The sequence below is a fragment of the Rhyacophila brunnea genome, unplaced genomic scaffold, assembly GCF_057557595.1.
Source record: "Rhyacophila brunnea isolate RB1 unplaced genomic scaffold, BYU_Rbru_1.0 scaffold_18, whole genome shotgun sequence".
Classification (NCBI taxonomy): domain Eukaryota; kingdom Metazoa; phylum Arthropoda; class Insecta; order Trichoptera; family Rhyacophilidae; genus Rhyacophila; species Rhyacophila brunnea.
The window spans coordinates 9,744,669-9,771,511 of NW_028232837.1; the positions used below are offsets into that span (position 1 = coordinate 9,744,669).

General features: G+C 32.5%; 2 protein-coding genes across 2 annotated transcripts in view; one reads left to right on the forward strand and one right to left on the reverse strand.

The window, feature by feature from the left end:
* The window catches only part of Sol1 (CUB domain-containing protein Sol1), a 1,020,319-nt gene that overhangs the window by 23,461 nt on the left and 970,015 nt on the right, over positions 1–26,843 (forward strand). The window lies entirely within an intron of this gene.
* The window catches only part of LOC147073196 (uncharacterized), a 56,705-nt gene continuing 49,251 nt past the window's right edge, over positions 19,390–26,843 (reverse strand). Inside the window, exon 5 of the mRNA XM_085945582.1 lies at positions 19,390–19,625. Within this exon, the coding sequence (XP_085801708.1) occupies positions 19,466–19,625 (160 nt within the window). The 3' untranslated portion in view covers positions 19,390–19,465. The remainder of the gene's footprint in view (positions 19,626–26,843) is intronic.

Genomic DNA, 26,843 nt, shown 5'->3' on the forward strand with positions numbered 1-26,843 from the left:
AAATATTACTTTTCCATAATGTGCAAGACATTACATTTATTTTCTACTTTGGCAGTGGTAAAAAAATATTAAGGGGTTTAGGTATCAACTTGATAAGTAGACTTAAGGCCATGCATTAGTTGAGGCACGGTCTAAAAAGATCCTTGCTAGGCGATGTGCGGATTGCGGGTCGCGGGTGAAAATGACGCCTGTCAAACGAAATATTATTTCTCATATAAATCCAACATACGTCCATTTTATGATCTGTTTATTATTCTATTAGTAACAATAATAATATATGCATTGACATGTTTTCTTTTTAAAGTAAATGGGTAAAGTTTTTAGTCATCTTTACACGATTTTAGAATTAATTGGCCCGTCGCCATCACGCAGCAAAGTGACGTGTGTCTAACTTCACGTTCTCTCAATGAATGCAAAGCAAGTACAACATTTCGTCGCGCGTACAGTTGAAAGTTATTTGGCGTTTCACTGATGCGTCACCTTAAGGCAATATTTTTCTGATATTCAAAAAATGAGGCACGTTCCTAACGTAATTACAGATGTCAGCCATTCAATGACATATTAAATGGACAACTCACTTCATACCCGGCGCGCACGAGAAATTGTGCATGAAAGTCATTCACAGATGTATAGGTAGATGTCACGTGACCATATGACGTATCCGTATCCATTATGCGATACAAGCTTCGAGAATTTATAGTAATATAACTTTTATTGTAATGGCGTATTAGTATCATGACTCATTGCGTTAGAAACAGATTCTCGGTTACTTACAACTTCTCGGAGATTAGACGCAAGTGAGCCCAGCGAATCACAGGCGACTGACTGTCCAATGGTTCCTGTCATTCAATTGCATTGAATAAACATTCATCAATATCCTAAAATGGCATTTTATAAATAATAAATAATACTAACACATGAAAAGTGATATCCCATCTTTCTTGGAGTGCTTAGTAGACTTTTTTTACAATTTTTAACTAGGCACATTGGCACTTTGTAACACAATAATAACGGTGGAGTCGAAACCTGACAGTCAGAAATTTTGTATGGGCAGACCCAGCGGTGTTGCCAGACCGCTTGCAAGCAGAATGTTCATTTGAGCGTAGGATACCGATATTAAAATATGAATTTCGCCATCCGGCAGACCCGACACAAAGTGAGTGTCATTTTATTTTCTAGATGCTTCGTCCATATTAATGTCATTGCAGCCATTGATTTACCATACAGGATAGGCCTTTAGCTAAATTTATATAGCTTTGATGCGTACACAACTTTTGACTGTACAATGTTTCTAAAATTAAGAAGAATTTAGTTTTTTTTGTATATTCTTCTGTGTCCAGAAACTTGTATGTATGCAGTTCGCCGTATCACACTTCACCGTGAAATGTTGTATCGGAAATATATGCCCGTATATTAAAGACCATTCAACCTCTTTGGGTCGTATAGTACTGACATTAAATTCATATTTAAATAAAACACGGTTTTTGTCGAGGTTTTTATTCTTGAATTTATGAATTTTCCCAAAATCAGCTATGGAAATCGAATTAATGTTCATATTGAATCTAATACAATTGGAAACAGTATAATATACGGTCATCTTTTTCTGATAAGAATACTTACGGCAAACTGTGCCATGGTGAAATGTTTTACCAAAAATTTATATGTAACCATATTCTTCTTCGTAAAAAATGTAGATAATATAATATTAATTATTGCTTGTATCGTTGCATGTTTAAAATGCAAACTGCTTGATTTACTATCAATGAATCGATGTGTATACGATGGTAAGCACTGGTGAATACAGCACAGCATATGTTGAGTGAATAGCGGTGAGATAATCAGATCAACAACTGATCCGGTGCAGTATGGGACGCGGTTGAAGCGAACTCAACGATTGACTCAAACGAACGTGCTTAGGGTTGAAACACTGAGGACAAAATCATTTGGAACGGAAGGAACTATATATTATTTTACATTGCGGTTTATGCACTATTATACCATTGTGTATCGACTGTAGAAAGAGAAAAGGGCGTAATCCTCAGTTTTTTCAAAATAGATTTTTTTACATTATAACATTGTAGACGACTAAGTCCCGTTGTGTCCAAAAAATGTAAGCTGCAAATGCTGATATATTATTTAAATTTAGCTAATAATAATTATAATAAAGAAAAGGGAAGCGAAATGGGAAAAACGACTTAATCATAATTTTGTTGGGGTTTTTTAATTAACTCAATAATTAATATCAGATTTTTCTTCTTGGTCGTACACTCATGGCTGAGGATAGTGACCACTTTTTATTTTGTCATCCGTTGAGCGACCAAGATTTTCCATCCTTCTCGATCTTCCGCTTCTCTCAGGGCAGAATGAATGGTGCCCCCAGTCAGTTCTTTCACTTGTACTCTCCAGCGCGCAGACGCTCTTCTTCTGCTTCGCCTTCCCTGGAGGCCACCCAAACCGCCAGTCTCTCCAGGTTGTCCGAGAGCCGTTCCTTTGTCTGCAGTCTCTGGATGATTGACTGGATCGTCCTGTGCTCCGTCCATGAAATTCGAAGCATTATCGGATTAGAAATATAAAAACAAAATTATTCATTATCATGTATTTTAAGGTGATGTCTATTTTAACTTTGACCGAAAACCACAATAAAAACGTTTTTGTACCACTTGTAGAATTTGATTTGTGTAGATTACGCCATTTTTCCTTTCCAGAGTCGATATGATATCGGGCATGCTCAACTTTAAGTAGGCTGTGTTCTAGTATCCAGTATCAAAATTGGCAGTGATTTACCACACGATCCCATTGTCAACCTTCTATTTGTAAGGACACTGATGCATTACACATTAGATAACAATATGTACTTATCTTTTGCTCAATTTTCAATTCGTCGTTTTTTTAGTATCTACTCATTGCACTTATCATGAAACAATTTTCTTGTCACCCCCCTCCCAAATTTGACCATTTGTGGGAGTCAGTGTCAAAGGGTGGAGGTAGGCTGTTAAGATCCGACATAAATAGTGCACATTAAACTTTGTCAATCATTCGTATTTGTTTTATTGAACTAAGACTACAATTATTCACAAATGGTGTTGGTTAGTTTTTAAAAATCAATTAAACCTTGCCTAAACTAAACCAATACCAGCCAAATGTTAAAACGTTGATGGATTGATGAATAATCTATACCAGTTTTGATATTGGATAGTAGATAACAATCTACTTGAAATTGAATATGCCTGATTTACAATTTCTAAAACTTCGAATCCAAAGGCGATTTTTTTTAAACATTGCAACTTCGAGAATAATAAATTATATATATAAATGGAAATTTATCTCATTTTTTGTTGCAACATAGTGTTCATCGCCTAATAAATAATAAGGATATATTATTATTCTAATTTTGAAAGTACATTGGGATAAAATTACATTAAAACTGACCATTTACGTTTGAAATACAAACATCATTTACCGGCAATATTGAATTTTGGGGTTATCGGTGTTTACAACTTTACGTGTCATATATTATTCAATGATGCATAGAATATTGAAGTTATGTAAAAATAATTACTCACATTCCCTTAACATATTTGATATTTAACCAATATAATCAATAACACGAACGTTGTTTTCCACAGTGAAAGTTTTCGCTGTATTTAAATACAGTTTTCTGTAATCTTCAAAAACATTATCTTTCAATTGACATAATATATTATTAAAAAAATGAAAACTGCACTCAATAAATTAAGTATGTACATACCAATATTCTGAGTTCCTCAAAAACTATTTCAAGAATTTATTCGTAACTTTAACAGGTAATTAACTCTCCCAAGGTGCAAAACTAACATGTCATTGGTAATGATAATTGAGGGAGTAATAATTGTGTTCAACTAAATTGCTTTGTATATTAATATATTTAATTTGCGAGAGGTCGAATTTAGGTGGACGTTGGTTTATCTAATATCTATATCATTTATCTATTTTCTGTCAAAGTATTGTGAATACTATCACATATTTATGCATTTTCCCTCCTCTCCATACCATGATGTAAATGTCTTGAATTTGTAAAGTTTAATATAACTAGGTATGTAAAAATAAATGAATTTTAATTTGAACCAATTGTAAATACATGTGAAAACATTTTCAAGAAAACCCTGGAACTAACAAACGTATATAAATTATCACTATTTATTTTTAATATAGAAATATAAAAATATATAATATACGATAACATTTATTTCAAAAAGGAAACAACTCAAAATTTTAAGGTGAGTTAATAATGCCATTCAATGAAGGAAGGTCTTCCTTTATAATTCAGCAAAAACAGACAAAAATTTCTTCAATGTGTCATAAAATCGAATAACCCTTTTTGATATTATGAAACATTAATTATTTAATTATGTACTCACTGAAATGTCTGAATAATTAATTCTTTATTAAACTGTACAATTTCATTGTACATTGCTAAACTCCACCAAACTAAATTAAAAAAACATACATTTACCTCAAAATCAAGGCTTTACAATAAAAATGAGAATCTGCAAAAAAATTAAACGCCTTTATCTTGCAACAAGGTTTGAGTTGTTTCCCTATTGAAATATGGTATCCATATATTATATTATTTTTTTAATACTACAGCAGTTCATGAGACCCAATGATTGTAGTTTTTAATATACTTAAGTGAAATAATCACTTTGAGAAAATTACATAAAAATATATTGTGACCTCACTGGGAATCAAACTCGGAGTCCCCGGATGAAAGACCAGCGACTTTAAGTTGAGGCATGGTCTAAAAAGATCGTGGCTAGGCGATACGTGGATTGTGCAAATGACGCGTGCCGAACGAAATATAATTTGTCATATAAATCCAACATGCGTCCATTTAATGTTCTATTTATTGTTCTATTAGTAACAATAATAATATATTCATTGACATGTTTTCATTTCCAAGTAAATGGGTAACGTTTTCTAGTCATCTTTACACGATCACGAAACAAATTGACGTTTCAAATAATGTTGTGACAAATTCACAGCTCGACGTTCGCTCTCCGATTGCCAGCGAGTCCAAAATTTTGTCGCGCCTATAGTTGAAAATTATTTGCCGTTTCACTGAAGTACCGTTGTAATGCACTATGTAAAACTGGCATGCATTTTGTTTTACTTTTATCTTGCTATTTATGTTTGTATGCGTACATCTACTGCTGTCATACCCTATGTACCATACACTTTTATGTTCTACTTACATCTTCTATTTAATCGTTTAAAGTTACTTTATCCTAGCTAAAAATATTATCCTCATCAATATATTGATAGCAACGATAATGCTTACAGTTAATCGTATTGAATAGCCGACGTAACGAGTTCAATGCATCATACACCTCGCGTAGAGATCTCCCCTCTACGCCGGGTCTACGAAGTCTGAGGCCTACGCCATGGAGCGATGTGCTAATTAACAGGAGTGTGTATGCAAGGTAATACACTCTGCTTAACGTTGATCATTATCTACGCTATAAACGTTGTAACATATTAGTGGTTGGCGACTCGATTTGCATGGAATGTGGAATCGTGATTGATATGATGATTATAATTCTAGTTTGCAGTTAAAAGAGTGTACAAAATTCTTCTTTTCTTTCGACCATGTCCGATCCTAATAGGATCGTATGGGCTTCCACAGAGTAGAGGTTTGTATTAACAGATTTTTATTTTAATGAGAAATGGATGTCAGCCATTTGCTCAACCTATTAGGTCCATACTCTGACTCATACACAAATTGAAAAACAATATGTGTACTTGCCAGACCCAGGATTTGAACCTGGGACCCTAGATACTATAGGTAGGCGCTTAAGCCACGCGACCATCGCGGGTGTAGGAAATATTTTGAATTAAATAAGTTAGGCATTCCGCTCACGAGAAAACTCAAAAAAGACGAGGCTAAAACTAACATTCCAGTATCTAGCTAATGTATTTCAGTGGCGGCTTGCTCACGGCAAGACTGAAATTTCTCAGTTTCAAAACATTCGCTACTAAACTGAAAAGACGTGACATTTGCTAGTTTCCCAGTTCAGTTTCCAGTCCCCATTAAAACAGTGGTGCCAATATCAGAAGATTCGATGAAAAATCATATATTCTTACCACAATAGGTAGCACTGGATTGAACTTAACAAGCAAATTACAAGTTAATACGTCAAAAGTTAAAGATGGGCGAACAAATTTTTAATTTAAAATTTGTGAAAGAGATCGAAAAATACCCCTCTGCCTGTATAATTACAGGCTGCTAGAATATTCACGTTTATATTTTGTATAAATATATTATATTATAATATTTTATATTTATTTTGACAGTTTGAGGTTATGAGATTATTATTGCAAGTGGGTGTCATTGGCCAGTTCATGAGTTCCATTAACAACCAGTTCGTCGGATTTTAGTTTTTCCATGAGCGAAAGGCCTTAATTATAAGATTTCTTACATTGTTATTTTTAGATTCATAAAAGTGCGCCATTGAGAGATGTTCTATGACGGAGTTACATTTTTCTTTGGTAAGGCAGATGGTACAAAATTGATTGATATCATTATATTTTTAATTGTATATATTATGTGCAGAATACGCTTTGTAATAAACGTCGCTAAGTAGATTAAATGTCAATGGGCCGGAATGTCGCTCGGAGATTGGACAACCGCTGAACAAATGCCGTCATACAGTGGTACAGAAAGGACACTAAACGCTCACAGGGATGTCCTAAAACCCTTTGGATAGATGAGCTCATTAAGTTTGGTGGACGTACGTGGCAGTAGCAGACAGCTATGAGGAGGTCTACATCCAACAGTGGATCGACTCTGGCTCATGATGATATATCCACAGTCCCATATAAAATAGCTATAATAAAAATTCAAGATATATATTTGCTGTACCACTAAATATGATTATGGCATTGGCAAAACCTGGATTAACTCAAAACAGACATTTTTGTAGTTAGACCACTGTGATTATAAAGCCACAAAGTTGTTATCAAATTTTCTGGATAATAAAATATCATTTCGATTAAAAAAATTGTTGTACCTAACAAAAATTGCATACTATCTTGCCGTCATATTTGTAGAATGAAGTATGTTAATAACCATCAGGAAGAAAATGCAAGATAAGAAATATTTTCACTGTCTCGTAAGTTGTAATTTTAGTTCTAAACTGTGGTGAAAAATAAGTTACTATTATGTATAGTGTACCTACTATTTTATAAGACGAAATTTTAGTTGAGAATTTTCTTTATGTGATACTTTAAAATATTTATTGGCTTTTGTTATGTTGTACAAAATATTAAAAGATTTCGTGGATAAAATTAACTGACAAATTTCACAGTTAACTGAATTTGTTAACTCATTTTTTCTCCAAGATCACCCTGGTTCAATATCATTCCTTACTCGCATTTGTGACAAACTTCAGAATACTTATTATATCCTTTAGGAGTGTTTTGTTTATATTGTTGATTGATAGAAGATACGTTTTTGAATTAGTTCGACCTTTGGTTCGGTTTCGGTTGTGTTCTATTCAAAATTTTCATTATAAAATTGATTGATGTAGTGAATTTAAACTAATCTTTTTATTATATATTATAACATCGATGCGATAATTATTAGTAGTATCTAATAGATATACAATGATTCAATGGGCGCTCCAAGATACCTACGTTACAAACAAACTTCAAACTAGAACGCGAGCCGTCATTTTATTATGGGCTCTGCTAATAGAAGAATAAACGACTGATTTTTTTACCAATACAACCAAATTTGTCTAATTGTTTGATTTGAAAATCGAACGGCTTTCAAAAATGCGTATAATGGTCTGTACACATTACCATCACGTCACGTAAAATCACATGTACTCATGGTAAGCTTGTACTACGGGAAAAAGTATACAAAGCCGTTTTTATGACTGTCAATAATTGCTTGAAATAATGCTTCACGTTTTCTATTAATTTATATTACATACGTATGCTCATTTCACTTTTTTTATTTTCTTAATCAATAACTGCAAAATCAACAATAGTTTTGATCTCCTCTGTCCAATCTGAGTGAGAAACGACTCGCGTTGATTCTTGCCATAATTGAATTAATAGAAATCATTCAACGTATACTGCGGAATGACAAAACCATAGATAAACAGAAAGTGAGCGCACGTGACGTGATAAGACTCCTTCTATCTAGACTACAAAATATTTCATTCAAACATAATGTTATTATGTATTAATGAAAAATATAATACATTCAAGATTAGGTACACGCAATATAAATAATGTGGTACAGCAGAAGCGTAAGAATACAAGCCCTTTGGCTCAAATATCAAACAATTATAAATTGTAATATTATATGCTTGAACCAATTTTGACGAAATTTACCATAAACACAGGGCCTTAATTACAAAGCCTAAACATATCAGGTACACATTAAATATATGCATGATGATGTGCGGGCCAGGGATGGTAAATAAGATACGGACTGTAATTCAGGAAATCTTATATCACCTACCCTAATATTATCTGTAGTTTGAGGTTGTTTGAAATTATGAGAAATATTTTTGGGTTTTAGAATGAAATGATTTTCTAGACATCTTTTAGGGGTTAGACTTTTGACAGAATGAGGAGAGCTAATTCATCTGGATTTAGATTCTAATACCACCGTATTTAACAGAAATTTATGCTTATAGACATAATATGGGGACCATCTACCGTTACATTAATTCGGTATTGTGATGGCAAACGGTTAAAACTGCTGTTTATACTATTTTACAGGAGAGGAAAAACAAAGTTTTGAAATCGGTCTGACAAGCTAGTAAGTATATAAAATATTTTGAAGTATTTTATATCAAAATAAGCGGAAAAACATCCCAATACAAACGTTTAATCATTTATTTTAATAAAATTGTAGTTTTATTGTTATCTTGCGTTTTAAGCAGATATATCTTTATGCTATATCATTTTTTTTCACATTTGGTCGGCTGCAGACATCTTTTACCATTACTTTGTGACCACTAAAGTTGTAACTCTAATATTTTGTCATATCAAAGAATGTGCAATTTGGAACATATTATGGAAGATATTTTGGAACATATTATGGAAGTTAAAAAACTCCAGTTATAACCGTCTGCCATCACAGTACCGAATTGTGATCGTTAAGTTAAGTTTCACGAAGAAAAATTGTATATTTTCATACAGGGGAAAACCTTGAATTAGGTATAAGTTAATTAAGGAATTAAAATACAGGTATTTACTAAAATAAGACGACAATAAGAAAATTAAGCTGTAAGTCTTGAAGTAAGCATTATACCTAATTGTCACAGATTTCGGATAATATCTTCTATTAGACATTTTTTTCTGTTAAAAAGGTTATCGATTATTAAAGGATTATTAAATTAAGAAAATGTCCATAAATTCAAGTTTTGATACCACATGGGAATGTAAGTACAAATGTTGTAAATTATTTAATAAATAAAAAATCCATAAATTCATTTAAGTTTTCTTGCTTTGTTTTACGTCTTAGCCAAGAAAGCTTCAGTAAAAATTTCAGCGTTCTAAAGCTTGCCGTTAGAGCTTTTAAATTCCGGACTAACTTTATCTTTTATAGAATGCGTCATAATACTATATTTATACTTAATATTTATATCACTAATAAGACCAGTTGTTATGGATGGTTCTATAAGAGATTTCTATCTCTTACAATAATTATCGTACGTTAGTTTTATTTCATTACCAAGTAATGATGTATTTTGAGACACTGCCACCCTCACCATACAATAGTTATACTGTGAATTTCGTCAAGTACTGCCTAATTATAAACATACCTACGTTAGTTGGTATTATCAAATTTGATATTCTTATATACCAAAGCTCAGACGGGACACAGCGACTCTAATTAAGAGAGTAGAAATAAATTACAAAAACTCTAAACTTTCATTTCACATTGATATGAGTTGATAAAAGGAGTTGATTCAAAGAAACTATAGGATTGTAAAAGTCTAACGTGGGTATGGAACTGTTATTTTGTGATAGACCTAATGGTAGAGCTGCTAGGGGCCTATGTTCTGCGAAAAAATATTATCGTAGATCTAAACTGCACTACGATGTGGACATACAAAACTAGATATTAAATCTCTCTCGTTTATTTGAGTAAGTAGTAATCTACGTTGTATTAACTTATGTCTTGTATCCGGCATATTATATCGCTTTCCTGGACAACTTTCTGCCATCTATAGTTGTATCAAACATGGTGGTATGGATTGGAGATCTACCAATGCCTTTCTATACTTTTATCTTGACAATGTGATTTTATGTTAGTGACTGTTTTAATATAGCTATGCTATCAGTGGCCACAGTCTATTCAATGACAAGCTCTTTGAGCTTGGACTTGTCACCCCACCAACGTGTCCATGTGGGCGGAGAACTACAGGATACAAACCATATCTTTTATAAATTTCCGAAAATATGCTCCAAATGGGAAGAGATGCGCAAGTCGACCCAACCAGCTGTTGTGCTCATCGGGCCGTCTGACCAGGTCACCACAAAGGCCAATTTTGTTGCGTTTAAAAAAAATGCGGACGTGAAAATTTCTTCACATAGTTTTGTATGTCCGAATTATTTTAACTTTGTTTTTTGTACTACCTGTATATGTATTAATTAGAATCTTTTATTTTTGTTTACTCACGCAACTTCTCTATACCATGTATACTTTTTATTAGAGTAAGTCTCTGTAAACTCAGTCAAAGCACACTTAGTGCATGGCGACCTCAGTACATGGTTATCTGCTCCTGAGACATTTTCAGGCATAAAAAACTGCCAGTGCTTCACATAAAACGTAGGGCTTTATGGTACGCTCGATTAACACCTAGTGCAGATGTTTTGGATGGGTCTATGTTAGAGTTGACATCATGGCCCCCACAAAGGGGGGCTGACAGGGCTCTAGCCTGGGAAACCCGCGCTCAGAAAGGGCCCTGCGTGACGAGCCGACCAGATAAGTGAGATAAACACATATTTATCACAAATTTTGCTTGGATAATATTAATAATAAAACTATTTGGTTATATAATGCATTTTTTTACTGTGTGCCGATACTCGACAACTCCATAATTCAAATGGATGTACTCGTACATATTAAAAATATAAAAGAATCTCTAGAAATACAATATTTATATAACGCTACTGCAGCGCGTCAGACTGACTTTACCTTTAGAGATAGGTGGGGAAGCCCGCTTCAGGGTGTGGGGGCCATGGTTGACAAAGACACTGTTTCCATTAGAGAGAAATAAAGAATATATCGATTCTAACGTTCAGTAAATTAAATTCTTCGAAGTGTCATTGAAAATATTTCATGTACCATTTATTAGTATCGCTGGTGTTGAGGAAATTTTAGGATGCGTACAGTTTTCGCGATGTTAATAATACACGTTGGTTTTTAAGGTAAGCCAAGGAAATCCTTCGGCTTGTATCCAATCATTACCAGATTAATTTTGAGAACAAAAACTCGCACGAAAAACAATTATTGTTTACCTGTGTTGCCTCATAACGTTCGCTGTTATCTTTGTTATGTGTTTCTTTGTCAAAGGCTTTTCAGCGTTGTTGATTAACCCTTGTGATGCTTAAAATAATTTCAAATTTTTTGTTTATAGTATTTTGTACAATATTATAATGTGGTCTCAAAGAAAAAGGATACAATTCAAACATATAAATTTATATGATATTGAATATGGAAGGTAATAAATGGTTGAAGTATTATTTTCTCAAAATATAATAATTGTGGGGTTGCTGCCAAAAGTTGGTAAGTCGATAATTTGGATATTTAGACTTAACAGATGATTATGACGTCGCGACCCGAGAACTACAGGGCTGTAAGTGAACAACTGCAGCAAAAAAGTTATGGGCTGTTGAAGTTTTGAACGCTTGTATTTTGTTAATTGTGAATGTTTTCAATTATTTTTTTGATTAAGTATATCAGTATATCAATGATGGTACTGTTATGATGTAACTATTAATACAATTACGTTAAAACTAGTTTTTAATGGTAATTCAGTTAGAACTTTGTCCACCTGAAACTCAAACTAATCGCCTCTACTACAAGGTTCTAACTGAAATTTGTATGGAAATCCTGGTGATTCTGTATACATAGTTTCACTTTTCATGTTGAAATAAATAAAATTCTTGAAAGTTGTCTAATATAATATATTTTTCCAGAGAAAATGTACGGAAATTGTTAGTAAAATGGGAAATTCGAAATATTTTTTTGTATTTTTTGTTTAATACCATTTTAAAATGAAAATGATGTTTAAAATATAATTTAAAATACAAAACTATTGTTGGTGCAATAAGCCCAATGTTGATGGTTCAATTTCAACTAGCATGTTGTCTTCATCTATATCAGATACATTTATTGTAATTGTCTTTACAAGATTGTTGTTACTAATGGCTGAGGGAATGTTCCGTAAAAATTCTTCTATTAAATTATTCGCCTCAGTTTTAGAATAAACTTCAAGCCAGCAAGATGCATATCTTTCAGATCCATCGGAACATCATAATGATATTGTATAATTAATATACTCAATCTCTATAGTGTGCGAATTCTCAATAATAGGGAATGTAGAATACAATATATCCATTTCTTCACCTCATCTACTGAGATTGCACACATCTCAAACATTTATATCAGTTCCAGAATGACTTTTAAACCTGAAACATAAAGCCAATGAATGCAAAAGCCTTACAATACTATCGATATTTAGACATTATTATTAACAAAAGGACAATGAATAAAACGTACAACGTTTGTTCGACATTTGCATTATGAAAATAATTAATTATGAATTGTAATTAATGGTTTGTGAATATGTAACTGTAACGTCGTTTGTAACGAAATTAAAAAAAATAATGATAACATAATTAAAGCTTACTTACGTTTCATAATATAATTGATCTATTGTGAGTTTACAATTTACTGTAAGCTATAGTAGTTTATAGTTAAATACCCTGCATGAAGTCTTAAAAATAAATTCAAAATACAAAACAACAAGATTTTACTCTTCATATTGCAATTAAAACCATTTTAACAACTTTTAATGTATTTACAACCGCGAAATGTCAAAGCACATAGAACTTTGTAGTACGACAGATCTTTTTAGATTGTGATAGAACTCTGTAATTCCACAGATATTTTGTAAAGTGCACATAGAACTTGGTAGTATTAGGGTTTAATGAAAAAATATAAGAAATATCGACTACATATTACAGTATGTAGATAATGTGACTTGGAAGACTGCCACATTGTTACTTTAGTTTGGCCAAAAATCGACACTTATAACCTTGTTGTTCGTCACGACGTGTCTATATATAAATGCTAAATATAGAACATGCACATAAAGTACAAATAAATTAGCATTGTACCTACCTGATTTTAGAGGACATGTCAAACTTAAAACTGCAATTATCAACTCCATAACATAATTTATAGACTTACCAAGTTTTTTAAGGGTGGGTGAGCTTTAAAAGTCGGAACTATGAGAATTTGGAGTACATTAGGAATATAAGCATGAAAAATATGTAGACTATGTGGAAAAGATAATATTATTTAAATCAATCAAAATGATTCGTTATTACGCCTCAACAAAATGTAATTATCACATAAAATTTATTATTAATAACATAAAATAACATTATTATAAGTAGGTTTTAAATGTGAATATATTAATTAATCTATTTTTCGTCAGTATATAATATTTTTTTCAAGTTATATTAAATCAGTATATTTGATTATGAGAGAATCATAATTATAATAGGCCTCTACAGATTGGAGATTATATTTCATCTCATTCGCTGCTGACTAGATAATGATTTTTTAATTACCACCTTTAAAATGTACGTTAATTACATCGATCGGCCGCCTGGTCATTACGCGCCAGGTGCGTCTTCAGCGTCCAAAGTATTAAGATCGTACTTCAGTGAAACGGAAAATAATTTTCTACAGTAGGTGCGACGAAATTTCTCACTAGTCGCCAATCGGAGACCAAGCAGTCAGACAGTCGAGGTGTCCGCACGTTGATTTGTTTTGTCATGGCGTCGGATGAAAGTATTCTTAAATCGTGTAAAGATGACCAAAAAACTTTACGTATGTATTTAAAAAAGAAAACATGTCAATGTATACTATATACTATTATTATTAGTAATATATGACAATAAACATAACAATAAATGGACGCATGTTGGATTTTTATAACAAATTATATTTCGTTCGGCACGCGTCATTTGCACAATCCACGCATCGCCTAGCCACGATCTTTTTAGACCATGCCTCAACTGAAGTATAGCCTTAATAGATTATTGTATTGCCACTTGTTAAACCCATTAGATCCATATTCTAGGTATTAACATACGTGTAATTGTAACAATGTGTAAATTTGTTGTACCTATCCTTGATATTATAAACCGATGCGTTATCGCTCGGCCATCGTGGGAGAAAAATTATTCTATCGACAACGCATTGACGACTGATTTTGTTTTGCAGTAGTTTAAGAGTTTACTAAAACTGCTACAACTTTTTGAATATATGTTTAATTTCAATATTTATTTAAAACTTGCATACGTATTTAAAACAAAATTTTGATTTATAATTCACTTTTTGAAGATATGTGTACATTTGTAAAATTTAAAAAATATCTAAAACAATAAAAATAGGACTAGACGTATCAAATTGACGCCAAATGATCTGTTAATGCACGTATTTGCATAGTAATATAATACTATATATGTTTGAAAATAAATTTAAGGTCCCCAGAAATTAGCATTATGCCTAATTTTAGGGGCATGTCAAACTTTCAAATTTAAATTACTCCATAACATATTTCGTGACTTACCAATTTTTGGCAGTAACCTTACGATATTGAAACTATGCAATATTTTAAATGATATAATAATAATAATAAATATAAATATATTCGGTAATTTTTGAAGTTATGCTTCTTTTGGTGCGTTTGGGAAATCAGATCAGAGTGTATTTTTGGCATGTGACATGTAACAAATAATTTATTTTTTCACACGAAAAAAAACGCACTCGATTGGATTCGAACCACCGTTTGTTTGGTTATCAGCCGAACGCACCACCTTTACGCCACAGTATGTTACTGCAATCGTGACGATTATACAATATAATATTATAGTTTAGAATTGTTCCGTTGCCTAGGCAGCAAATTTATTATTGTCAGCCATTTGCAATTCCTTACGTAAACAAACGATTAAACGTCAGTTAGTAATATAAGTTAAGGTGTATAGAAATAAATCAACGGCGTTCCAATAAGCGGTCCTTATTTTGAGTGTGTAATTTAACAAGATAATTAAGAGCTAGTCAAAGAATCTAGTTTGTCACAAGTTTTGTTTTTGTTTTGTTACGCCAAAGATGTATAACTTCTATCGCGTAAACACACCGATTTTGATTATATCAAACAAACGAGTGTTGTAATAGTAGTGAATTTTGGATAATAGAAATTTAAACAATGATCTAAAATTGCTAATATATTAATGACGTTGTAATTTTTCCATACGTTGGTTTTGAATACACATCCTCTGCTATAGAAATCAACTTTTTTACTGTAGAGTTTCGTAGAAACAAAATATAAGCTTGTAACTATTATGTTTACATGTTTTAAAGTGACAGTATTATCCTATGAGTCGGAGACTTGATATTATATACCATAAAAACTGAAAGAATAGCAAAATTGAGTATCAAAAATATGCAAATTGTTCAAAAGAATCTCAAATCGCGTCCTATTTTGTATTGCTATCTTGCAGTTTGGAGGAATATTTGGGTATGGGAGAGCCATAATAGCTGATTGGATTGAGCCCCCCCTTTCCGATTGTTCAAGGAGCGGTCAAACGGTAAACAGTGGGTACAAAAGTGGGCAGAAAACACATACAAGCTTTTTCACAAGCACCCTGCGAACAAATGGTCCGGCCAAACTTAAGCCCTTTAGAGCTTCGGAAAGCTACAAGCATTTATTTCAATTTGTTTCCCGTAATAAGATGTGGGGTTGTGTATTATTATTATTTGGACAAAGAATTGTATTGAATTAATAATGATTATAAGCTTTTTGTGTACTTTTTCATATTATTACAAATGGTTGAGCTTTTGTGGACTGTAATTTTGAAGGATGCTTGTAGATTTCGGATCTCGGAGGTGCGAACAACTTACACGATAATATCAGGCACTGACTTTTGATGTTGATAGGGCTGGCGCGCGCTGGGCCGGTTTGGTGTTCACGCACTCACGCACTGGTAAACGGACGGTACACTTTGGATGGATGATATTATATGAGGTTGATGGATGATAATGATAAGTTCAAAATGGATGATAGACGCAACGTTCGCTCAAACCGTATCATATTTAGCGTAATAAGGTCGAACAGATGTGTTTATATGAGTCACTCTACATCGGTAATGCTATACAGACATCGGCTTCGCTCGGCTATCTTGGAGTAACTGCCTGAACTTTGCAATTACGGTCGATTCATGACCCGTAATTGTCGGTCACCCTGATCTGGTGACAATAATAAATAAGGGATTTGGAAGTAGATGGTAGGTAAGGAATGAATGTGAATATTGGCCTAACCAACAAATATTAGTGGTTCGGCAGTATGGTGGGTGATGGTGTGATGAGTGAAGAACTGAAGTATGACAATTGGTACTTGCTGGCGGAGATGGTAGAGATGGCGAGTTTCTTTGACAGTTTGACAGGTACAGTTTACTTGGATATAGTTATACAGAGGCACTATAATACTTAATGACAGTTATCTACCAAGATAACATGCGAACTGAGATATTCGCTCCATCGTGATGGACTTTTTATTCAACCCATCACGATGGAAAATGCTTACACCGAGTATCTCAGGCTTTCGGTGAGAAAATACAATTTAACACAATACACATTAATCAATGTTGCTGAGGTGAAATTTATATGCAAGAAAAATACACGTAGGTACTAAATAATATTATTATGAGTCTTATTTTTCATCGTCGGAGTTTTCTCACTCAATAAGCATTAACCGAAACTGCCGACGGCCTGTGAACAATACAACAATTAAATAAACAATATCGATTTGAGAAGGATTTATATATTATATCATGGATTTTGCTGACACTGTTTATTCTCGCAGGACTCGCTGATCGTCTCAGTGGTAAACTTTTTCAAAAAGGCGACTTTTTTATTGTATTCTCTGGCTTTGCTTTGCAATACTATCACTAAATCATATATTATATGTTAAGGGATAACTAATTTGTATATTATATGACTCAGTTGATATTAAATATTGTTTTTTTATAATATACGCCATATACATCTAAGAAATTGATATTATTAAGAATCTATATTAATTTATTATTATCGCTTGTTTATAATATGTTCATATACAATTTTTCATCATATACAAGGCATTCAAATAATTGAATTTTATTTAGGGTATTCAGAATTATTAATAAATGGTTATTAAATATCTGAATAGATATAATTGTTAGTCACAGTTGTGTAATTTTTTTCATCGTTGTAATAATTAGGTAATAAATAAATTTATTCATACATTCAAATGAATAAGTTCATTGTTTCCACGGAATAAATAAACATTTACTCTCCAAAGACAGGTCATTAAAAACTAATTAGTTTTTTTTTAAGATGGTTGTGTGGGGACTGTATGTTTGAACTATAAAAACAAGATAAAACTGTACTAAATTAGTGTCAATAATGTAGTCTATAATATGTAAGTTTTAATACTTTTTTATTAAGATTTTTTTGAACTTGGTACAACCAAATAAAATTGAAACCAACATACAAACAAACAATCATATTCTATTATATTATATATTATATGTATAGAAATATATATTATATAAAATATAGATACTTATTGTAAAACTTTGACAAAATGTATGATAAATTGAGTACATACCTACAACATAAATAATTTAAAAAAATATACCTTGTATGACGAGTTAATTAATTTATTATTTTCTTTACCGTTTTCATTCATAACATACATTGGAAACACCTCAGATATAACGCACCCCTAGACCTACACTGACGTAAGTCAAAATCAGCCATGTTCCAGGAGAGCCGAAACAAACTTTTTGAACCATGTTTATGGTACTTGAGTTAATGTATAATGGCTTTACAATGTCCATTTTTTGTAGAGTTGAAAAAAATATATCTTTCTAGTGGCATTTATTAAGGAGTATACGAGTTACTGGAGTGTTCTTCTCGATATTTGACTAAATTTATTTAAAATAACACTGGAGTGTTATTTCACTCGTTAAATATATTTTTTAGATGTATGCCAGTGTTTTCCTGAGATACAGAAAAAAATGTAATTGAACTGCATTCATAACTCAAAACAGCAAAATTCAGACTTACGTCAGTGTAGGTCTGGCGGTGCGATAATATACTAGAAAAAAATACGGCGGGACTTAAGCACGCATACACTGGATTTACACCAATCTGTTTTATCAATTATTGACCTATGCGTCTCATACCTAATTACGACAAAATTATCATATATTATATTTTAGTTAATTTTTCGTGCTTCTTTCTTCCATGCGCACCTTTTCTTATTAAATAAAGCCTCAGGAAACTCAATAAAACCACACTTGAGCGCGTGGTGACCTCACTCTAGGCATCTGCTCTTGAGAAGGTGTAAACAACTGCTGTTGCTTCAAATCCAAACGTAGGCTCTCGTGATACGTTGGGATTAAGACCGAATGTGGAACAGGCTTTTGTTTTGAACGGAACTATCTTGTAGCTAGTATGAAATAATACATCTGAAGTGTTTAAAATTTGTGTTGATATCAAGGTACTACTGACTTCGTCGGTGTTTTGTAAAAAAAGGTGAATTAACCAAAATGCTTTTTTACAGAAGGAGGAGTTTTAACTTTTGACATTAATTATTTATTAATTACCTGTGGATGATTATAAATGTCTAACAAGTTTATAATAAAGCTTAGAAAGAATACTGTCCTTATAATAGGCTTTATATTATAATATTTTAAAAGGCCTAATATGTCATACCTACTTGCTTCTTATTCGTAATACTAAGTGGATATTCGCCCTTACGATAATCGTTTTTAAGTACCTACTTTCCTGTCGATATACAAATTCGCCGTTTTTAAACAACAAAGCTAGTGAGGTAAGTAAATATTGTTTTTTCATTAAAATCTCGATTTCGTCAAAATGGTTGATGTCCACTTTTTACAAAACACCGACGATATATTCTTGCCTTAATTGCTAGCCGACGTCAGTATCTTTCCAAATTTTAGTTGTAACGTACTTGCACTTGCTAATACTTTAAATAGATATTATTTATTTTTTATTTGTTCAATTAATTATTTTTCTATATACCTAAGTATTGTGTAAAATAATTACTTATCTAAAAAATCTCAATGGCATGCATGGTTGTAAACAAATCCTTGACTAATCTTCAGGTTTTCGCATCCCGCAAAGGATTTGACAATACTCTTCGTACTCAATCATAGTCCTTCCTTTCTTGACGACTGTGTTGGCTTCCTCAAAAGCCCACTCGACTTCGCTCTCAGTGAAACGGTCTCCCAATGACATCAGGTCGTGACGAATTCTGAAAAAAAAATACATAAACAATTATTTTCAGTGAGATGCTGCACCTACCTCACGACTTTTAAATGTGACATTACATCTTCAAAATAAGCAAAAAATGTAATTTATTTAAGAAAACAAAACATTGTGGCCATATCAAATCTAAATTCAAGAAGACGTTCACAGCATGAGATTAACATTATAACAAATATTACCCTCACAAGAGAGAAGAAGAGGATATATATATATATATATATAATATAATAATAAAAAAAACATAAGTACAATTTTATATAGAAAAATAAAATTTAGAATACAAAATATAGTGTAAAATTTTGTAAAATCAATTATTATGACAATGTAGACGTCAAAATTATTATGATTTTATAAATTTTAAATTTCCCGCCATTTGTGCGTAGTACAGAAAGTTAAATAGAAAGGTGTTATATAATTGAACGTCAGTCGAAGTTTGCCAAGATTTTTAAAAATAGTAATACCATTACACCTCCGAGGGACATTTTTAACTTTTTCAACAGTTGAAAATGTCCCTCTGAGGCGGACAAAACCGGTCCAGATTTATTAAATAATAATAAAAGTGGAATAAGTACTAAACAAATTGTGTTTTATTAAATAAATCAATAAGAAATCAAGAAAATGTAATACTATTGAATATTGCTTTAAAAAAAGCAAAACTAATTTTATCGCTGATTATTTATGCAAAAACGAAAGACTAAAATTATATATTTAAAATGTTTGATTTCATTATTATATATTAAATAAGTGCAATTAGATTAATAGTGCAGCTGTCATTTTATATATCAGCTGTTTATTTTTAATATTGATATTTTAATGGTTACAAAATTGTCCGACCTAATTTTGAAACCACAATTCACTGTCATCACACGATATTATTCGATTGATTTTCCGTGTTGTTAACGAATATGTCCGGAACATGAACAAGCTTCGACCACGCTTGTTCAGTGTTTTGTTTCAAAAATAAAAGCTCTCAAACTAAATACATAGATACATACAAAATAAGGCTTCGCTAAATAAGCACCCATACAAAGAGGTTACTTATTAATACATCTACGCGTTTCACTTAACGGTCTCATTGATTTTTTAGTTTGATAAAAATGATTTTTAATTTGAAAGATTATCGATTACAACGTCATGAATTATTCTCTCTTCAAATCTTGTAATGGGAAGAAAAATTATTTAAAACTTATTCTGAACAATGTGAATCTCTACTAAGAATACTTTTGGGATTGACAATATTGGGCTTGTATGTATATATATACCTATATATTATATACTACGATAAAAATAAATACATGTATTTGAATGATTAATAATTTATTTTTCTATGAATTCGTTGGTGAATTACTTATGTTTGCTAAACATTTGATATCAAATTTGCATAGCATCAGTAATAATATGACGCCGGAATGTTTGCATATATGTAATAAAGGTCTAAAATTGAATTTACTCGAACAGTTTGAAAGTAATCGCGAATTATCCAAAAGTAATCACATAATTAATAAAAATTTGGTAATGCATTCGTCGCCACTATTAAATATAGTTTAAACACACGAATAATACAATTATACTAATAATATTTTAATTGATTAATAATGTCAATAAATAACCAAAGTACTCGAACACAGCAATTTTGATAAATTTTGATATCCATTAAAAAACCCACTTAGGGTTTTCAAAGTATTAATAATATTACAATCAATAATAAGTGTACAAATTCATAATATTGCTGGAACGAATAAGTGAATGTATTCTGTCTCTATCTATACACGTGTAGTATTTAAGCAAGGGCAAGCGGCCTATCTGAATAGTCTTGATAATGGTGTTACAACCGAAATAGCTATCGACAAGCCTTTTTAAAAACCTGTAAAATTTAATATTAATTATATTTTCATTTCTTGTAAAATGGAATTCTACCAAGTAAATGCTAACTCAATTAATAATAAAGATATTTTAGTCAAAGTTTTCAAAATATATACATTATCTCTATATATATAAAAATCTCGTGTCACGATGTTTGTGGTCGAACTCCTCCGAAATGGCTCGACCGATTTTTATGAATTATTTTATGTATGTTTGTTAGGTATGAGAATAGGTCAAAAAGTATATTTCATATCGCTGGGTGATTAGGGTATTTCTATCCAGAAAAATTTTCTTTTATTTTTTTGACAATTTTTTTTTTGTATTTTTTTTTATTATTTGGCATAAAAAATACCCATAACCCCAAATTTTCACTCTCCTACCCCCACCCTCCCATTTTTTAATCGCGATTTTATTATTTTTGTATGAACAAATTTAACCGTCGTTCGTATTTCAAACAGAACGAAATTATTTATGTTGTTGAATGACGGATGGCGCTACGTCCGAGAAGAATTCAAGAGAAGCGTCGCGCCATTTTGACATTTCATTCGGCATATCACAACGCAGTGCGTGCAAAATTTTGTACGATTTATTTTAATTTATCTATTTTTATGTGCGTGTATCAAAGTCACAATGCCAGCAAGACACAAGGGGGGCCATTTGGGCCGTCGAACGAATAAAGCAACAAACATGCGAAATAGTAGAGCAGAAAGAACAGACGAACAAATCCAACAAGATAACAAAAATGTGCGTGTAAGCATGTCGCAATTGCGTGCATATCAATCACAAGAGGCACGAGCTGAACGAAATCAACAACGACAATTGGAACGGAGCCAAGCGCGCCGGTTCGTAGTTAACACACGCAGATCAAATGACCGACAACGCCAACAAGTACATCGAACATTTACATCCGCTTCGTTCCTTCGTCTCGCATTCGAGTACGAGCCAGATATTGAATATTCCGCTCATCCGAAAGTGCTGATTGGTGCTATGGACAAAGAATGTCCCCATTGTCATGCGCTCAAATTCAAACTTGAGTCAGCCGGGATGTGTTGCGCATCAGGAAAAGTGCAACTACCAGAAATTGAGATACCACTAGAACCATTGAAAGGCTTGCTCATCGGCACGGTTCCAGATTCAAACCTGTTCCTGAAGTCCATTCGCACATTCAATTCATGCTTCCAAATGACTTCGTTCGGAGCAACAGAAATAGTTCACAATACTGCGGCAAATGGTCAACAATTCCATTCTACGTTCAAAATCAAAGGCCAAGTATAGCACAAAGTAGGCTCATTGCTGCCAATGCCAAACGAACCACATAATTTTTTACAAATCTACTTCATGGGCGGTGAGGACATCAATCATGTGGATGCACGTTGCGGCTACAATAGCCTCAATTCGTCTAATGCCAGGCGCATCGTTGGCGAACTGGACGCCCTGTTGAATGAGCACAATGAATTATTGAAATTTTTCAAAGCACACATGCACGAATTGCAAAGTGACAATCACGCTATTGTCATCAATACTGATAAAACACCAGCTGGAGAGCACGTGCGTCGATTCAATGTGCCTGTTGTTGACGATATTGCTGGAATCATGGTTGGTGACCGCACATCGACACGAGAAATCGTGATTCGAAGAAGAAACAATAATCTGGAGTTCATCGCTGACACACACCGTTCATACGACGCTCTCCAATATCTGCTAATTTTCTGGAAGGGACAAGACGGATATTGCATAAACATTAAACAACGAGATCCTGTCACAGGTAATTCATTCATTATGAACATCATTACTCATTTTGAATTGAGAAAATGAATGGTTGATGTTTTTTTGTTTTTATCGGCGGTCATCGTCTACAGCGCTCTATTCATCTTTCTGTCACAGATCCCATCCCCACACACTTACGATACATTCGTTATTTTTTATTTAACAACCAAAATATTCACTAGAAATAATTTATATGGCAGAACAACGTTTGCCGGATCAGCTAGTATAATTATAATATTTGAATTTCTATTAATGTGGCAAAACAAGATGTTTGTGCTACAGGCGAAAACACTAATAACGAAATCAGTTTTCAAATATAGTGGGGTTACTGCCAAAAGTCGGTAAGTCTGGATATCATGATATGGAGTAATTCAAATTTGAAATTTGACATGTCCTCTAAAATCAGTCATAATGGTAATTTATTTGTTCTTTATGTGCATGGTCAATAGAACAATTCTAAACTAAAATATTATACTGTATAATCGTCACGATTGCAGTATCATACTGTGGCGTAAAGGTAGTGCGTTCGGCTGATAACCGAACAAACGGTGGTTCGATTCCAATCGATTGCGTTTTTTCGTGTGAAAAAATAAATGATGTGTTACATGTCACACGCTAAAAATACACTCTGATCTGATTTCCCAAGCGCCAAAAGAAGTATAACTTAAAAAATTACCGAATTTATTTATTATTATTATATAATTTTAAAAATAAAATAGTTTCAATATCGCGAGGTAAGTGCCAAAAGGTCTGGAAATCACGATATGGCGTAATTGAAATTTGACATAAACTGTAAAATCAGTCATAATGGTAATTTATTTGTCCTTTATGTGCATGTTCTATATATCAGATGACGTTGAATATTTTTCTAGCATAAATATGTATAATATAGACACAATATAATCAGTTGTTAGCTCTAAATACCTAAATTATCGATTTCCCAACTTTCGGCATTCCATATTATGGAAGTATTGAATATTCACAAATTCTGAATTAATTAATTAGCTATCCCCAAATAACGGCATGACCTGCCTACTTTTACAATGTTGATTTTCACAGACTCTAAATCAAAACAATGTTAAAAAATCTCATTTAGATTTTGGTAAGTAAATTAATAAATAATTTTATGAATGGTTTGAACTTATAATACGGTAGCCCCTTTTTAAATTTTCTGACGAATCAATTTGAGAATGTAATATTCCTTTATTGACGTTACATAATTTGAAAATACCTCTGATTCACCGAATCGAAAAAAGTATATATCAATAATATATGATAATTTCGTTGATGTTTACGTATTTAAACCAAGAACAACATTTCCATACGTTTACCCAAACCAAAAATAATCAAAAATACAGGTCTCATAAAAAAAGCTCTAGCCCACTTGTGACCCATATGAACGTGTCCGCTGTATGAAATTCATTAGTCCCTGCCGGAATTATGTTGTCATTTAGTGACCAAATAATTGATAGGAGACATTTATCTGCGAATTGCGTTTGTTAGTGCCGTATCTGTCACGCGAGCAAGTACTGTCCTCTGCTGGGCTTGTGACATTCTAACAACCGGTTCGGCACGAATTAAATAAGTTCGACAATTGCTTAGGTAAAACAAATTATAATAATATTAATACTATCGACCGAGGGTACTTGATGACATTTGAATTTAAATATTAATGGATTTAAGCATTGTATTATTCCATTTGAGTCGTTTTTTGCGACCCGGGTTTCGCCTTTCGGCATCTTCAGGCACTATGTGCACTCACCAAAAGGCAAATACACACTGACAATGAATACAATTAACTCTAACTTATATAACAAATTAATACAATAAAGTCTAATAATAATGCCTAATCCAAACCATAGTAGATAAAAGTAAAAAAATAGTCTATAATACATCTAAAATTTTAGATATTTTATAGATATAAGAATATTTGGTACTGTTCGGTTATACGGAATACAGCGGAAAACACATTTTGAAAATAGCCAATAAACTGGATTATTTGTTAGGGTAACCTAACCAAACCTAACCTAACCCAACCTAACGCAACCTAACCTAGCCTAACCTAAGCTAACCCAAACTAACAAATAATCCAGTAGATCATGGATTTTCAAAATGTCCCCTGTCGGAATACAGGCTGATACAACCGAGCAGTACCGAATATTTTATCCAGTATATATTCAGTATCGATTATGGTTTGGTTGGTAAGGCATAGAATTAAACAAAAAAAAAAACAAAAAAACTAAACAACACCATATGTAATAATATATTTGTCTTCTTAATTAAACGAAAACAAATAAGTATGACTTAACAAGACGTGTGTTGTATTTTTATCGGATCGCTCATAGTATTCGTAAACTATTATGGTTTGGTTTAATTAAATTTTAAAAACCAACCGGCACCATCTGCAAATTGTATTTTTTGTTCAATAAAATCAAATAAGTATAACTTACAAAGTTTAGTGTGCAGTATTTATTTCGAATCCTAACAGCTTATATCTACCCATCGCCACCGATTTATACAAATATGATCGCTATCCGCATTAGATAATCATGGGTACGAAATTATACACAATGAAGATTGAAATAATTATTATAGGGTTGAGACTGGTTTTTCACTAGTCGTTGACTATTAATTAAACTGAGAGGTGGCTGGATGTTTTTTTTCCATATTCATGTCAATATTCGACAACATTTATTGAAAAATTAACAACACCCGATTCATCAAAATAATTATATTTTATTTATTGATTCATGCCCATCACTCGCACATTTACAGAGTAACGGACACGTAGAATGGCATCATTCCACTGGGTGAAATTATACCGGCACGTATTAGTCTCTGATAACCATTATTAATGACAATAAATAAAAGGACACTAATGTGACCATACTCGGAATATAACTACTCGATACTGTAATCTAGAAAGCATACACATTTAATGATAATCATCATCATGATCAACAGCCGGGGTCAATCCACTGCTAGATGAAGGCCTCGCATAGTTCTCTCTACTCTTCTCGGTCACTAGTTCTTTGCTGCTACGTACATCTACCGAACTTTGTGAATTCGTCTATCCAGGGGATTTTAGAGCGTCACTTTGGGCGTTTAAGGTACCATTGAATGACGGTATTTGTCAAGGAATTTAATCTGGAACTCCTGAATGAAAGGCCAGTACCTCGCACCCTGCACCACGAGAGCGGAATAATTAAACATCCTAATACAATTTAATATTTTTATGTATATTAATATATTTCTCAACATATTATGTTTGTTACACTTCTCAATTAATAATTTGTGTCATTATACCATCAATAATGTATGCTACTTAGTGGTTGTCAAGACATACAATCAACTATCTACGACAATTAATAAACAAGAGCCGATGCCTAAATCAACTACACAAGTAGCTAAAATGCCATGATTGGATTCATAAGTTTTATTACTACCGTACAGTAGCGAAGGATGGAGGTAGGCTATTAAAATCCGATATAAATGATGCACATAAAACTTCGTTAGTCATACGTAGTTGTTTTCATTGAACTAAAACTACAATTTACAGATCTAGTTTTTAATA